Here is a 17849-nt window from a genome sequence, read left to right as displayed (position 1 = left end):
TAATATTCAGAACGTCCTAATGGGTGCTTCCCCCTTCAACAGGCAATGGTAGGAAGAGGGTAAGTCTATGTCCCCTTCCAGCTATCAGATCTAAGGGAAATTAAAAATTATCTGGACAGCTATACTGTCCAGACAAATACATTCAAGCCTTTATCTCTGTGATCCAAACCTTTGAATTGACATAAAATGATATCATGCTTCTACTAGACCAGACTCTTTCCTCATTAGAAATGCAATGGGTTCTGGCCCAGGCCACTCAGGTTGGAAATGATCACCATTTACAATGAGCCCCAATACCTGTGGCACCTAGAAATGAGGGAATAAATGTGCCTACACCTACAGGGGCAAAGGCAGTCCCCTTGACAGTTCCATACTAAAAGGGGCTGATGATATGTCTCAAGCACTGGAGTGTTGCTTTGCAGACATAAAGTCCTGAGTTCAAGTCCCAGTACAGCCAAAGGAAAAAGAAAAAAATATTTGGGGATGAAGACATAGCTCAGTGGGAGAGTGTCTGCCCAGCATGTGCAAGGCCCTGGGTTCAATTCCCCAGCATTGCTAAGTAAAAAAAAAAAAAGGTAAGTAAGATAAGAGGTGTTAATGTCACTTTAGCCATCTCATAGTGGAAGAAAGTAGTTTAACCTAGACCAGATCCCTCATTCTTCAAGTAAGGAAACTGAGGCCCAGAATGGTTCAGAGACCTGCTCTCCAGAGTATCAGGTGTAAAATAACAACTTTGCTTTATAACAACGTCCTGAAGAAAATCTCCTTACCTTTCTGCAGCATCTTAGGGACGCTATCAGAAAACATACCACAGTGGACCCAGAGTCACAGGTGGGAGAGGTTTTCCTCAAAGATAAATTTCTAACACAGTCAGCCCCAGATATTTGTAAAAAACTCAAAAGTCTGTGGCTAAAAGGAAAAAAAGTCATTGAACCAAGTAATATAGGTAGCCATGTCTGTATGTATAGCCTGTATGTCTGTATGTCTGGTACCTTACTAACAGGAGCAAAAAAGATAAGAGACATCATGACCTCATTGCTGCTCTCAGAGAAGGCCCCACCTGAATGGGGCCTGTATCCTGAACTTGCTACCATGGTGGACAGGAGGGGCACTTCTGCAGAGAATGCTTAAGGGGGGACAGCCGGAGAGACAGCCCCGCCCCCAACCAGGACCCTGCCCTCTCTGCAAGGGTAACCACTGGAGGTCTAAGTGCCCCCATCTTCATATGGAAGGTGAGGTGCCACATCTTATGTATTGATGGGTCCCGGCCTCCTGTCCACACTCCACTTCTTGGCATCAATGCTGAGAAGCCTCAGGTTATCCATAATGGCAGAGAAGTGAAAGCTCATTTTCCTGCTAGTCAGTGGAGCTCATTTCTCTGTCTTACCTTTCTCTCCCTTCCCCAGTCCAATGACAAAAGTTATTTATTATTCAGGGTAAATCTGGTCAGCCCCTAGAGTACTAGTTTACCTGGCCTGTGGTCTGCTCTTGGGGAGTCCTCCTCTTCAGTCATTCTTTCCTCATAGTCCCTGAGACTCCAATGCCTCTGCTGGGACGGGATTTACTATCTCAACTAAAAGCTCAAATTCTCCTCCCCCCAGGCAGCTATCTCTGCTGCCCCCTCCTTTAGGAACAAATAGATCCCACAGTGGGGACTGGTGGGGTCAGTGTAGGGTGAGCCAGGACAGCCCTCCCTATTCAAATAAAGCTCAAAAATCCCTCACAGTTTCCACACCTAAAAACAATATCCCCTCAAGCCTGAGGGACAATGAGGCCTTACGCCTATCATAAATTCCTTAAAAAAAAACCAAGGGCTACTAATTAGTTGCTCCAGGCCCTATAATAAATTTAAAATTGTTATAAAAGTTAATTTTAAAATACAAGTTACAAAGTAAACAACTGGAAAGGATATAGATAGGTATTGAGTGTATTTTTTGAGAAGTTAAAGGAAAATGGAATGGTTTTTTTTGGATGAGAAAGGATTTTGTAAAGAAGGGTTTGTCCTAAATATTGTTTCAAATATGGAGAGGAGGGATAAGGACAAGCCATAAAGGGTTTAGTATGTTGTATGAAGGTCTGAGTAAGTTTTAAAAGTGTATACTAAAAAGCTTCGGTGTGTGATAAAGTTAAAATTGACATAATCTAAGAGTTGCCTAAAAGATTTTTGGGTCATGTCAAATTAAAATTGAATTCTCTATGTCTATAAAATAACAAGGTTATATTTTATATTAATATTGTTCTGCTCTGAACAATAAAACTATTATAGGGAAAGATTTTATCAAAGAAATTATTTGTGTTTTCTGCTGATCTTGTCAAGTTTTAAGTACTACTAAATCAGAGTTCATTTACATATTCGCTGTGTCTTAAATGACCACCTTGTAACAGTGTTGTGTCTATACTTTATCTAAATATGGTACATTTACAAAGTTATATAAAAAATGACCTAGAGCTCTCTTTTATCCAAGAGTGTTACACTTAACCTAAATCCTGACAGTCAGCCCCTGCCTCCCACAGGTCACCTACCTACGTGTATTCTTAAAGGGACAGACTCACTCCTTGAGTCATGAGGGAATCTACCCAATCCTCTGTTTCCCACTCCCCCATACCATAAAATAGCTTAGAGCATTCTTGGGAGTTACAAGATTTTGCAGAATCTGGATCCCTAGATATGCAGCTCTTAGCAGACACCTTTTTATGCTCCTTCTAATATTTCTATTTGGGTCTTACATAATAAATGCTCTAAATAATGTATGGCTGCCCATTTCTCTTAGAAAACTTGCCTCCAACAGACCCTGCACCTCTGGCTGACTATCAACCTTATCTTAACCTTCTCAGGGAACTTCTCAGAGAGCATGCAGAACAGATCATGTCCCACCCTATAACAATTTCTATTAAACCAGAGGATCTTTTTCTCCTAAATGATCCTCACAACACCCACCACTGTCAAGCTCAACAGGATCCCCCAGTGGCAGAACCTCTCAAGGATAAAACACCTCAGACTCTTACAATACAGCAAAGGATGAGTACTCTTGCATACTGCTGGGCCCCACACAGCTATGCCTCTCCCACAAACTCGCTCCCCCCCTGGCGCGGGGGTATAGCTCAGTGGTAGAGCATTTGACTGCAAACTCGCTCCCCCTTCCACTCCTACGTAAGTTCTTAGTCCTCATCTGGCTCTCAATTTTCTGCCATAGGTGGATTTAAAACACTGGTGGGGCAGTGAGCCTAATTCTGGGAGCATGCATAACACTTCCCTGCTTCCTTCCCTTGCTTATAAGACCTATTAGGTCCATTATAGAGGCTACTATAGACAGAAAAACAGCTGCACATGTAATGATGCTACTCCAAAACCGATGAGGCCTTGACCTGCTCACTGTAGAGAAGGGTGGTCTCTGCCTGTTTTTGCAAGAAGAATGCTGCTTCTATGTTAATCAGTTGGGGATAGTAAAAAATAAAATGAGACACTCTCAAGAAAGTTAGAAAAACAGAGAAGGGAGTTGGAGGACTCTTGGAATCCTGTAGGGAAGAACATTTCACAGTGGTTCTCCAGGCCAATGCCCATCCTAGTGCCTATGTTCTTGCTCTCCTATTCTTAAGCTTCCTCCCTTGTATCATAAAAACAGTACAAAGATTTCTCTTAGACCGCATGTCTGTTATTGCTAATCAAAAGTTTAACCAATTGTACCTCCAGGGATAGCAACCTCTCCAAAACCATCCAGAGGACTGCTGTGAGGGTCCCTACCAGGATGCCACTATGGCCACAGGAGTCTGAGGATCCTGCCCCATACAGTGCCCCCTGACAGCAGGAAGCAGCTAAGAGGCCAATGCTTTGCTCCAATTCCTGATCCTCAGCCCCTACCCTCATCATTATTAAAGAAAAAATGGGGGAATGATAGAGTAATAATGTCACCATTTTGTGAATCGGTGGCCATTTTATCCTCAGGCCTCACTTTGCCTCGTTGATTGCTGGCTTGTGCCACAATGATCAGAGACTCCCGTGCACATGCTAACTTCCTCAAGCTCTCTCTTCTATAAAAGCCACACCTAGCCCAGAGTCAGTGTTGTGCCATCTTTCCCCTGCCAGCCTGGCAGTTCAAGCCTGCCATTAAACCTTGCTCTTGGACATGAGATTTTTCTTGTGAGTTTTCTTTATGAGCACCATTTTTCCTAATAAGGGGGGAGAGAGAGAGGTTATAAAGAATTAAGGAATTAGTTCCCAAGATCTGCAGTCAGCAAACTAGAGACCCAAGGGAGCCACTAGTGTGGTTCCAGTTTGCATCCGAAAGCTGAAAACCAGGAAGAGTGGATGGTATAAATTCCAGTCCTGGAGCTGGCAGGCTTGAGGACCAAGTAGAGCCAATGTTTCACTTCAAGTTCAAAGGTAGGAAAAGACTGATGTTCTAGCTCAAGCATTCAAACAGGAAATGTTCCCTCCTCCTCATGGGAGGGTCACTCTTTTTGTTCTATTTCAGCTTTTAACTGATTGGATGGGGACCACCTACACTTTGTTCTCTACTGATTCAAATGTTAATATTATTCAAAAACTCCCTCACAGATACATCCCTAATAATGTTTGACCACATATCTGAACATCCTGTTGCTCAATAAAATTGACATAGTTAACCATCCCAGAGTCTCTCTCCTCTGCCATAATCAACATATGATCCTTTCCTCACATTTAACCCACTTTCTGGATTGAAAAAAATCCTAACATGCTTAGACCAGAGTATAAGAGACAAACTGTATGAGGAAGTGATTCACACCAATTGTAGGTGAATGAAAACAGCAGTTTCATTTACTCAGTAACAATATTTTCTGAAAGTTATTGATATTAATAATAGCAGCAATGAAAATACCTAACTTTTGTATTGTTAAGGGATGTTCTAAGCACATTTAATTTTTAAGGCTAACTTTAGAAGCTAAATCACCCCTAGATGACTGCATTAACTTGATTAATCTACCAACAAACAAATCTAATGTGTATTGAGGTAAAAGACTCTCCTGGGCCCAGTTTCAGTAAGATGACTCTGAGCTCTCCTCTGGACTAGGCTAGGCTGTGATCCCCCATCCTTGCCAGGCCTATATAGCTTCCTTTTGGCAAGAAATTTATTAAGTCAGTTTGAACAGAATCTCCACCCTTGATCTGATGAGTTTCCTCACCCTCCATCTTTGACTCATCACTTCCTGATGTGCCTTCACTAAGCATCCTGTTAAGTTAGTTCAACAACAATCCCCAATACCTCTGTCTCCTCTTAGTCATTTTCCACTCATTGCCCCCTTCATTCTCTGGATTAGCTATAAATAATCTCCAGTGGTCTTTTCTATATTCTGGAGTTGAGCCCAATCTCTCTGTCCTGTTGAGATAATCTTGACATGAATTGCAGTAGTCCTGAGTAATGTCTTATTTATTTACTTATTTTTTTGCAGTACTAGGGATTCAACTCAGAGTCTTGTGCTTGCTAGGCAAGCACTCTGTCATCTAAAGCCATGCCTTTAATCCTTTGGCTGTTGCTGTTGCTGTTAGTTTGTTTTTAGGTAAGATCCCCTGTTAACTTTTCCCAGTTTGACCTCAAATCAAGATCCTTCTACTTTTGCTTCCCAAGTAGCTGGAATTACAGGATGAACCACCATTCCTAATATGAATAATGTCTTCTTTACTTTTCTTTTTGTTGTTTATTTGTTCTTTCCTATGAAGCCCAGGCTGGCCTCAAACTAACAATCTTCGTGTCTCTACTGCTAAGTGCTGGGATTAGGCACATGCTACCACTCTTGGCATCTTTACTCTTTTAAGAATGACAGAATAACTTTTCTTTAGCAAGCAAAATGATGGCAAAGAGATGGAGCAACACTCTATAAGTAGGATCATCTGGGAATTCTCCATTAACCAGTTTTATAGTTATTCACAAAGTTGAATAGTTAAAGTATCAAAAAGATCTGAATGTAGACTTTCCTAATAATTCCTTTCATTTCAATAAAAGCTCTCACATTTTACTGTTTACTCAACATGAAGCCAAATTTAGTTTGCTTTATGAATGATTTAAGGATCTACTTTTTACATTTTACAAAACACTTTGTTCACAAATATTTAACTGATATTTAAGTAGCCCTGTAAGGAGAGTGTCACCATCTTCATTTAAGAGGGAGAGGATTGAGAATCCATTGCAGGTTCACTATGCAGTTTCAGGTGGGAATACTGGAATTTTCCAAGGGAAAAAAATATATATGTAAAGATGACTGCAATGCCTCTCTGTAGTCATTAACATCTACATTGACTCTGTTTGGCTGTGTGACCTGTGTTAGCCAATGTGACACTAGCTGACGAGACACACACACACAGAATTAAATGTTTTCTGTCTTTGGACTCACTTTCTTTCTGTCCTTAGAATTCTTAGACTTCCCCATAAATTAGCCTGTTTGATGATCAGAAACATGTGACTCAATCACTTCCACCACCAAAACAACAGCCAGCTACCACCCCAAAGCAGAGCTGCACAAATGATGAGAAGCTGACTCATGGGCTTGAACACTCAAGTTTGAAAGAAATATCCTAAAAGTGAGCCTGAAGTGGCCCACAGGATCATGTGCTAAAGAAATACTTGTCATTAAGTCTGGGGCACTTTATCTGCTACAAAACTAATAGGTACACATGGAAAGAGTAATTTCAAGGTGTTAGATCTTGAGAACAAGGGGCTTAGTATACCCCAAACTTACTTAGACTGTTGATAAGAATATGCAGGTGCGTGTTCATTGGATGTGTCCACTGCTATCTGTTGCTGCTGAGCACTGGTGTCCTGGGACGAAGGTGTCACTGTCTGGGGAGAGGTATCAGCAACAACACCCTAGGGAGGCAAATACATATACAAAAACCTTATTTGCTTTAGTGAAGGGCTCTTGTCTAGAAGGACCTTAAAAACCCCTGTTCTATTTGGCTTGAGAAGAGGTGCTCTCGGCTACATAAAACTACAATAAATGCTCAAAAGGAAGCATTGGAATACATTTGCAAAAGGGCTAAGAAATTCACCCAAATGAAACACCAGTAGGCTTTGCCATCAGAAGTTAGTGGAGGAGTCAAATTGTCAGAAAGTCATTTTGTCCATACCTGGAACAACTGTGGCTATATACATTTAGTAATCAAAAATTAATTCAAGATTCCTATAAATACCTGTGTCTTCAAACAGTTTCCTGGGGTTGTTCACTGAACCACACCTATATCATTTGGGAAAACAATGGACTCTAGCCTTTGTAAGTTAAGTTTGAAGTAGGCTTTCCCCTCGGTAATTTATTTTATTTTTCTTTGGTTTTCACACAAGAACTGGAATTCATTTAGAAGTTTCAGAAAATAAAAAAGAAAGACAAAATCTTGTCTTTAATTTTGGTTTGCTCTTTCTTCACCATTCTTCTCTCAGGTGGCTTCTTACAGATGCCAACAAGAGTGAATTTGTGGAGTTGGTGGACATTGGGGACTATGTTTGGCTCCTAGGGTGGCAAAGGTGGCTTTACTTGTCTGTTAGAAGACTGAAGGAGGCCATCTCTCCTGGCTTTATGTATCATCTTTGACAGCAGCAGTGGTATTGAGTTTCAGATACTCTTGCTCAATTCTGTGTCACTTAACTAAAGATCTCTGAAATTCTTCCTTAGAATCTGAAAACTCTCCCTATAGTTCTGTAGCTATTTTCACTCTTATTTACTTTTTGCTGTTATGTGGTTTTTAGAACCTCACACCAGTACTTATTTGTGTGGACACTGGTAAAAATTCAATGAGTATTTTTACATGGAAAATGAAATCAGTGCTTTTTTAAAAGCACAAATTTAAGGCAGTATATCAGAGCATATTTATATTTTGCTCAGTGAAACTCTTTCTACACTCCAGATTGAACTATAACTAGACTATGTCCAATAAACCACACTGCCAAATGTGTCTCACTATTTTTGTAGTCATCGAAGTGTTCCAGTTCTGTAGATAAGTATATGTTTGTTGTTCAGACAAGCAGATGTGCAAATATGTGGTAAAGATCTATTCTTACACTTCCGGGGATGTCGAGATTATTAATTTTTCCATTTTGTGGGTAACATTTGATAGTGAAATACAGAAAAATACATTGAAATTCTGAAAAACCAATTAAAATCTGTTTATGATGGCACACCCTTTTGAGCACATACATCTAGGACATAAAAGAGATTCAGTTTTGATATCTTGATTTCCTAATCTACCCAAGAGTGCCTGGTTAAACTTTTGGGCTTTCTTATACTTTGATACAAGCAAGTATTTTATATATCCCAGGAACAAATAAATAAACATTTGAAAAGTTTAGTTTAGGTTTCCATCAGTCTTTTTACTGGTGGACTATCATTTGGAATGGTACAAATCCTAGCTGCTGCCCACCTTAGGGAGTAGCACAACATCAATTCAAGAGGATGTCCAGCTGAAGAGAAGAAATGCACTGTGACTTTAGTGTGCATGTGCATCAGAAGAGGAGGAAGAAGGCAATAAATAAATGGGTAGAACCATACAGAAGAATACAGTCTAAGCGTTTTACCACCATCTGCATAGCTCTATGGCTTCTCCTTTTCTCCAAAGTTTGATGTCTGTCTCCATAAACTGGGACTAGAAGGGATGGATCCATTCCAGTGGAAAGAGAAAAGGAAATGGCAGAACTTCTAGTAAGAACAAGATGATACCATCATTCATCATGTCCACAGTAATACGAGTGATCCAACTATTTCTCCTCCATAGGAAGCCATGAATCTATCAAGGTTCATTCACTAGAGCAGTTGGGGGGGGTGTTTTTATGTTTGTGATGCTGGGGAGGAGCTCAAGACCTTGTACATGCTGGGTCTGCACTCTACTCCTGAGCTACAACTTCAGCCAGAGCAGAGGTTCTCAAGCTTTGATGTATATTGGAATCACCTGAGATCATTTAAAAATCCTAATGTCTAGTACATACTCTAGACAAATCAGAGTCTCTGGTGATAGAACCCAGGCATTAATATTTTTTAAAGCTACCCAACCAATTTTAATTTCATAACAGTCTGAGAATTAGGGTCCTGGTCCAGAATCTCACATTTTAATATGTGTCTGGGTCACTGAGGGAATCATCTTAAAATGAAAATGGAAATTCTGTGGCCTGAGTGGTGGTATCTAAGTCTGCATTTGCAACAAGCTCCAGGCAATGCTAGTGATGATGGTTCAGGGCCCACTTTGAGGAACAAGGCATGGGAGGTAGGGCTCATTCACATAGCTACAAACTTTTTTCCTCCCTGTTTGAGTATTTGTGGTTAACATTAGATGGAGTAGTTATTTGCTCTCTGGACTTTTCTCTAAGCATGAAAATTTCCCTCTCCTAAAACTTTGATACCAGACTAGCTCATTTCATGTGCATAGAAAAATCTAGGCATGTTTGAGTAAATGTACATACTTTCATATAATGAGCTTGCAATTACATACTTTGGAGAAGCACTAAAATTATACATGAGGATTCCTTGGGTTATGGGGGACCTCAGTATAAGTGACTGAGATTTATTTTGCCTAACCTCTTTTTTTAAGACAGGAAGAGACTTACTTCAATAGAAACAGCTGTCGGAGGCACAGGCGTGTACTGGGGAATGTAGGTCCCTTGCATAGGAGCAGCAGCAGTCATATACTAGAGGGAATCAAAGAAAAATGTATGTGAACGTGGAGTTGCAACCAGAGGAAAAACGAGACACCACTGAGACTACAGATGTGTGGGCCATGACAGTGCATGATTTACCAACTTTACTTTGACCTCTGCTTACTGATGCAGTATCAATAACAACCTCACCTTTGCAGTATAAACACAACTATCTTTGCCCCTTCCCCTCACTTTGTCCTTTTAAACACTTCATGGAAGATGTCAAATGTCTCACACTCGGCATCTAAACACAAATTCCATTAGGGTGAGGATCATGGCTGTTGTTTTCTCCATTCTACTGCTAGCATCTGTCACATAGTAGGCTCTTCACAAGTATTTGTTGAATGAATGAACAAATCATCATAGTAATTGTTAGTAATGATTTCTATTCTGACTTTTAAAAGTAGAAGAATAATGTAAGAAATACTTAACCAGTGACATTCAAAATTGGCAGGGATCATTTTCATATGACTTTTGTTAATATAAGAAAATACTGTATATAATGCTGAAATCTCTTTTGTTTCCTTCACCCTATCTATTCTCAAGTCCCTTTCAGTATTTACTTTCTAATTCCTTTAATTCTCAAAATTTCCACCATTGGTATGAATAATGAAACAGAGAAGTCTTTTTTCTCTAAGTTGTAATATGAAGTAAAATATGTATTGGGGTTAACATGTATTTTTGCAATGAGGAAAGGGAGCTGCAGAAAAAGTACATGCTCACTTACATAAGCATGAATTATAACCCATATTCCTATTTTTAACACAGTCGCTCTGTAAATTCAAAGTTCTCTGCCTTAAGAATTAAACTGTCTGTGAAATCAACTATGTTTCAGACTTCTGTACTGAATATCATGAAACTTCAGAAGCAGAGTCACCTAATGCAACAAGGTTTCTCAATTCATAAAGGTTAGGGGAATGGTTTTTATGGAAAATCAAAAGCCTCTGATTACTCTTCTATATTTGCTGAGATCAAATTTCAAGGCCATGTGTAAATAAGAAATACTTATTGTGTGTATCTTAGTGCTTTTTGTATCCAAGAAGCATGATCCAAATGAATAGAAATATCTTAATGAAGATTAATCATCAGTTGTGGTTGTTTAATATTCATGGACAATTATAGTAATAAACCAACTTTGAAATAAATGCACCTTAATCCTAAATTAAACACTGTTCTACTGTATCTATTTGATGAAAATAGAGGCACTCTTATTAAAACAATCCTAAACAAAATTGTATTTATAGTCCATATTTTAGTTAAAATAACTAGGTGCAACTTCAACCCACAGATAAACTTAGTACTTTGAGCCAAGAGTAATTGTTTGAAAGGCCTACGGCTATCTACAATTTAGCTTTAGAAGTAAAAATTGCCAGATACATCTGTGCCCTCCCTCTGTGCTCCCACAGCATTCATCACACTTCTTTCTATCACTGCTCAGACTAGCACCTCCTTGAAGGCAAAGGCCAAGTTTTGTTTGTCTCTATATTTTGCAATGTGCAAGGCAATACCTGGTACTTAACAAGGAATTGTTCAATGGCTAAATGAAAGAATACAAGCAGAAAGCCTTCCATTTTCAATTAAAAGCCCTGCATGCCGCTTAGTCATTGGTAACTCTGAGCTCATTCTAAATATTAATTTTGCCATCTACCATAATGTGTTTGTAGAAATACTTTAGCCAACTTTGCTCATCCTTGGGTTTGTGCTCTTAAATAGAGAGTAAATATTCAGGTAGTCAATTGCTATTTAATTTTCAGATATGTACAGGACACTAGAGTTATGGTTCAGCAAATATGATATTCTATCTAGAACCATTTGGTCTAAAACCTTTGGCCAACTATCTGCCTTGCTAACAGCACTCCTTCACAGATTATCTTGTCAGTAATATTTCCCTGGACACTTTGATAGTTAATTTGCCACTGTTTTATGGGTTCTAGACATCCATTAATGTCACTTTCCCTGTAATGTATTCTCTGGAACATTAGCTATATTGAGAGAAAAGCATTGTCTTCCAGTCTTCTTTGACAATGACACATAATTTAAAAAAATCTCTGAGAAGTCATGATTTCTAAAAGTCTACTTAAGGGTGATTAAAACAGCATTTCTAAAACTTACTTTTGTAGCATCTATGAATTTTGCTTAGACTAATGCTCTAAGGAATATACTTTGTAAATGTTTCTTTGCTTGACTCTCAAAAATCTTAGCAGATTTGTAACAAGTGGGCATATATTTTTCCACTAACTAAAAATATATTCAAGTACAGAATTGATACTGTCCTAGCTAGTATTCTACATTTTGGTCTTGGCTTTTCAAGACTTACTCTACACTAGTAAGAGGATAATCCCTCATCTCCGTTGCTATTTTCCACTCTAGAGTGAGTAGTTCCAGACTTTGCAACTGAGCCTAATAAGTTGGCATGTGAAGTTTTTGCATAAGATGGTACCCCACTGTAGAAGACTACTGTGATGCACCGCACTCTATAGTCTGCATTTTTAAGGAGGCAGTTCTATAAATTAGAGTCATTAAGGAAATGACCTGTGGCCATGTCACTAGTTCACATGGGAATTGACTTAATTATTACTACCTCCCTGCCAAACTAAAGATTTCCCAAGCTATGTAGTTAATGAGGACATATTATATGATTCTTAGCTAAATAAACTTTAAATGACTTGGTTATTCAAAACCTCATCCATGTTTGGATTCCATAAAATGGAATAAATAAATTTAAATTCATCCAATAACATTCAATCAAGTGTAGAGCATGGCAAAAACTGAACTGCTGATGGAACAATTCATACTCATCTTCTCTTGTGAGCAGCTCTTTGAGTCTGATAGGATGGTTCACTCATTTTACAGATGGAGAAACTGAACCCTTATAAAATGGGAACAAACCTATGTTCTTCTGACCTGTAATTCATCACATTTTTAATCTACTTCATTCCCTTTAAAGCTACAAAACAAGGTCCTAAGAGCTTGCTTCTGAACATAGCCATTTAATAGAGACACCAACTTCTTTTTATTAATGAGCCTTCTCTGAAATTCCAATTTAAAAATATGGAATAATAAGCCATTGATAGATGTTTTTATTTGTATTTCTTTCCCAGTTTTTAAAATCTTAACCTTAACTCAGAATACCTAATTTTCCTATTGGAGGGCTGCCCTATCTGCCTGTGAACCTAATTTTATGTTCAGAGCAGAACCAATAGAGATTTTATACGATGAATGAGACTGGCTCAGTTCTATGCGTTATTTGTGTGTATCTCACTGAAAACATCTTTCTGGTTGCTTTTATTTTGCCACAGAAAATGCAACAGACACATCTTTAGAAAATTGTTCAAAAATTAAGGGCAGAATTATTTTAAGTCAGTCAGTACTGTCGAGTTTCATGCCCCTTAAGACCATTATGTGTGGATAAACTTTTATAGTAAAGTTCTTCTGTGGTAGACTTGCATTTTCTAGGGCAAAAATCAAGAAAGTGACATTCTTATATAAAATTAGGCACAAGTACTTTTCAGAAATGGCTACAGATCTGTGTAAGCTCAACTCTGAGGTTTAGATTATTGGTGACAAGGAACACTGAGGTTTCTCTCCCAGCACACAGTTTGATTTCCTTAACAGCACAGACAGACTATACTCAGACTCAATAATCCAGACTGCACAAACTAATGTTTGTCCAGGAGCCTGAGAGACTACTTTCATTTTATCCAGCTAACAAATGTCAAAGGACTAAGAGAAGCACCTGTGATATTCTTTCTGCCCTTTTGACTTGGTAACTCCCCCAGAGTACTTATTGAGACCATAGCAGGAATGGATGTATATGCTTACATGTAATTCCTTTTACTGATGTTTCTCCAAAGCTCCCATATCTATTACAATTTTTATGAATACAAATCACTTATTTGATACTTTTTTGGTATGAGGAAAAGACAGATGAAATGCGTGAATCCCTACAACAGCCCCTCTCGTAGCAGCTCCAAGTGACAGCATCAATTGATAACTTTTTTCCTTATAACAAGCTTGATAATTTCCATATATTCTGAAGGCAGTAGATTTTCATGTATAAGTGCCGAGGAACCATGACTAGCTGCTTTTAAAGCCGCATAATAAATTCCATACTCTATCACTTGTTCCAAAAAGTCTAGACACTGTATCACCGAGATAGTTACGTGAATAGAGGAAAGAAAAATGATGAGATTGGAAAGAAATTGTGGTTTTGCCTATTGAAATTGGGACAAAATGTTTCTGTTACTGTGTAATCATTGATTATTTCTGTGGAAACAAAGAAAGAGAACTGCAAATTGTTAGTTCTAGATTTACTCTGTCTTCAGATAAATAAGGCAAAGTGGTTTATATAGTTCCTGTGGGGAAAACTTTTCATTTTAATTATTTGGAAGGAGGAAGGAAAATCCCATACTTTGATGTGGGGAATTTCCTAAAATAATTGATGAGCTAGCTTATTGGGAGTTATTGTCAAACTATTTAGGTCTTCCATTGGTGCTTACAGTCCCAACTATAAAAATTCTAAGGCTGGTTAACAAATGTCAGAAAGAGGAGTTGTTCAGGTCTCATAAAATCCAGAAAGGCAGTCAGAAGGACTTGGGGAAATTGTAAGGATGCACAGGCAGGTGAACAGAAGACAGCAGAGCTTGTCGCAGATGATGTGCTGTGAATTACTGTCAACATCATGTGGTCAAAGTTTCTTTAAACAAAGAAAGCTTGAAGATACAGGGAACAACTTGACTCATCAGGGTAGGGTAAGCGACTGAGAAGCATGTAATAGTACCTCACCTGGAGATATTCTGGAGTTTTGAGGTCAATGTTGTTTGGGATTTCTATAATTCTGTCATTTCAGAGTTAAGGGACTATAGCCTGGTCCTTGGATGGCAACTGAGACCCTATCACATGGTTGTTTTGATTAATTAGTAACAGCTGCCACAAATATAAGTCTCCATGCCACTGAATGGATGAGGCTGTCCTCAGAGAAGAAATGAAGAGATTCTCCTTGAAAGGAAAGCATGTCCTCACAAGGACCAGGCAAGACTGGGCCCTACTGCTCAGTTCTTCCTGGTCTTTCTGCTTCTGCTAATGAAATGTTGGAAATGAAATAGATTCCCACCCAGAATAGTAATAGTGTATGCTTTTATACTGTTTGTTATGTAACGTTTAGATATACTATTATGCAATAATATGCAAAGTGGAGTATTTACTTTGCAATTATTAATAAGGAGATAGCAAAGTAGACAGTTGTGAGTGATGAATGAATTGTCCTTGAAGAGTAGGTGGAGGTGAATACAGAACCAGATATACTTCTTCTGGGAAGAAAAGTACTTGAGGAGAGAAGACCAGTTAGAGGACTTGATAGACAGAAGAACAAAGTTCATAGAAGTGTGCAAGCCATATTATCCTATCCATTTCCCCCAGAATAGCACCAATCATAATCCACAAGGAACTACAAACTAAATTATTAATCAAAAAATACAGACTGTGATGTCACTATATTCTGGAGTGAGGGTATTTGCTGTTGGCATACAGCAGAGACAAAGAAGAATCTTGAATGCTGTGCTTAGCCTGGAAGTTTACCAAACCTCAGCCCCTGCATGACAGTGAGAAGTGGTCACTCTTCTGTAGTGATGGGCTTTTGAGACCTTCAATCTTGCAGACAAAGCAATTTTCATGAATGTATTGAAAAAAACAAGTCTACCAGTTTTGACCATGTACATAGATTTTTGTTATAGCAATAAAGGATAACACTATGTAAATGTAGCTGACTAAGAAATTATGGTTTAATATTTGAATTTGAAATAACTCTATAGACACTCTATGAATTCTCCTTCCTCCTTAAAATTTTTTTTGTGACAGGTATGAGTAATCCAGAGAACAATGGGACCCAGGAGAGATTTGGTGGACCACCAAAGTTACTTAGGAGGTAAAGACAGTTAAATCAGATCAAAACTGAGAGCTAGTTGTCCATCACATGGCTGGATGGAGGCCAACTGTAACTGTAACAGCAAATTTACAGTAGTGAGAATGAATGACCCATTGGGTTTAATAGAGAATGGGTGGTGAGAAAGTAGAACATATATGAGGATATTATGAACAATCTTACATCAATAAAATTAAGGTCTTACATGCAATAAATAAATTGTTGAAAAGCACATTATGGCAAAAGTGACATAAAAATAAAATAGAAATCCTGAATAGTTTCATATCTACTCAAGAAACTGAATTATAATCCAAAACTACCCACAATACAGCCTTCAACTTTAGTTAGCTTATTTGGTGAATTTTTTTTTTGAGGTAGAGACTAAGAAAGTTTATTACGAAAGCAAAGCAAAGAAAGGATAGTACACAATACAGATATGGGCACATCAGACAGCAGCTTTAATATCAGGGGTATTTATGATGAAAAAATTGGTTGGGGTTTGGCTTTAATTCATCTAATATGAGAATTATACAGATTCTCCTTTGTTCTAGACACCTGGTACACTTTAATCATTGTCATTTGGGCCCAGAGGTATCAAGATTGAATGGTCTATTAAATTTGGGTCATTGTGATATAGATGTCTGAGCATCCTTTTAAACAAAGGATGGGTCCTGCCAGATGCTACCTTCAAGGCAGGTGTCCTACCTGAAGATGATTTTTTTCCTCTGTAAACACTTTCATGATCAAATGAGTTATTGTACTAAATGTTTTTTTTTCCCAGAATAATAAGTGTCTTTTTTTTTAGTTAAAAGTTATTTTTCCTTTCTTTTCTATTTTTTTTTCTTTTATTCATATGTGCAAACAATGTTTGGGTCATTACTCCTCCCTTCCCCCTGCCTCCTCCCTTCCCCCGCCATCCCCCTTACTACCAGGCAAAAACTATTTTGCCCTTATCTCTGATTTTGTTGAAGAGAGAGTATATGCAATAATAGGAAGGACCAAGGGTTTTTGCTAGTTGAGATAAGGATAGCTATACAGGGAGTTGACTTGCATTGCTTTCCTATACATGTGTGTTACCTTCTAAATTAATTCTTCTTGAACTAAACTTCCAAGTATTTAAGAAATTAATTACAAAAATCTTGAACGAATTTTTCCAGAAAATACTAAAGAAGGTACACTCCCAACTCATTTTATAAAACCAGCACATTCTTTGTACCAAAGCTTGACAGGGGCATTACAAGAAAGGAACACTACAGCCTAATGTCTCTTATAACCATTTATATAAACTTCCAAAATAACATTTTAACTAATCAAAATATACATCATGTCTAGGAGGGATCTATTTCAGAATTCTGAGGTAGACTTAATGTTTGAAAATCAATCAACATAATTCACCACAATGAAAGAGCAAAGAAGAATTTTACAATATCATTTCAAAAGATTCAGAATCATCTTTATAAAGCCTAGCATCTGTATATGATCAAGTATCTTCAGAACAGATAAGAACTAGTAATTGAAATCTATACACAAAACACTCAACTAATGATAAACAATTTCCATTTGAATCTTTGAGTTTCCAGAGATTGAAATTAAACTAGGAGAAGAAACAGAATGCATGAAGATGAAAGAAATAAAACTATCATTATTCACCCATGACATGAGTAATGGATAGACATTTCAAAAATATTCCAAAGAGGAAAAGGTTAGTTATTACAATTGATAAGAACATTTAGCAAGTGTGCTGGATTCAAGTCATATAAAATGTACTTATATATACCAGCAACAGATAGTTAAAAATGAAATTAAAATATACTCTCTCTCTATATATATATAAGACTATAAAAACCACCTAGAAAAAAGTCTGAGAAAACACATGAAAACTTCTATGCTAAAACTTAGAAAGATTTGATGAGAAAAAGTGAAGAGGACCTAAATAAATGGGGAGATTGACCACATTCACTTATGATAAGACTAATTACTATTAACATACAATTAAAATTCAAGCAGATTTGTTGGTAAAAATAAAAAACACATTCAAAACATTTTTATGTAAATGCAAAGGACTTGGAATATATGAGAGATTTTCTGGAGAAAAAATACAAAATTGAAGATGTATTCTACCAGATATCAGGAGTTTCAAAAAAGTCACGGTAAGTAAGATAGTGTGGTATTATTGCAAGGATAGAAAAATAGACTATAGATTTATGGAACAGAATAAAGGGACTAGAAATGTATGTGTGTGTGTATAAAACAAGAGTGACACTGCAGTTCAGTGCAGG

At 37.8% G+C, this 17849-nt stretch overlaps 1 protein-coding gene across 20 annotated transcripts in view; it reads right to left on the bottom strand.

Moving 5' to 3' along the window:
- Nucleotides 1-17849, bottom strand: part of Rbms3 (RNA binding motif single stranded interacting protein 3) — a 1393896-nt gene that overhangs the window by 16736 nt on the left and 1359311 nt on the right. For 17 of the 20 annotated variants that reach the window (XM_074074014.1, XM_074074016.1, XM_074074013.1 and 14 more), the window contains 2 exons: nt 9561-9641; nt 6712-6839 (listed from right to left, as the gene is read on the bottom strand). In XM_074074014.1, the coding sequence (XP_073930115.1) occupies nt 6712-6839; nt 9561-9641 (209 nt within the window). Of the gene's footprint in view, nt 1-6707; nt 6840-9560; nt 9642-17849 lie in introns of those variants that run through there. The other 3 variants (XM_074074015.1, XM_074074021.1, XM_074074020.1) reach the window with 1 other exon arrangement.

Source organism: Castor canadensis, chromosome 5, assembly GCF_047511655.1.
Source record: "Castor canadensis chromosome 5, mCasCan1.hap1v2, whole genome shotgun sequence".
NCBI lineage: Eukaryota > Metazoa > Chordata > Mammalia > Rodentia > Castoridae > Castor > Castor canadensis.
The sequence above is the reverse complement of the archived record's forward strand: the minus strand, read 5'-3'. Positions and strand labels throughout refer to the sequence as shown.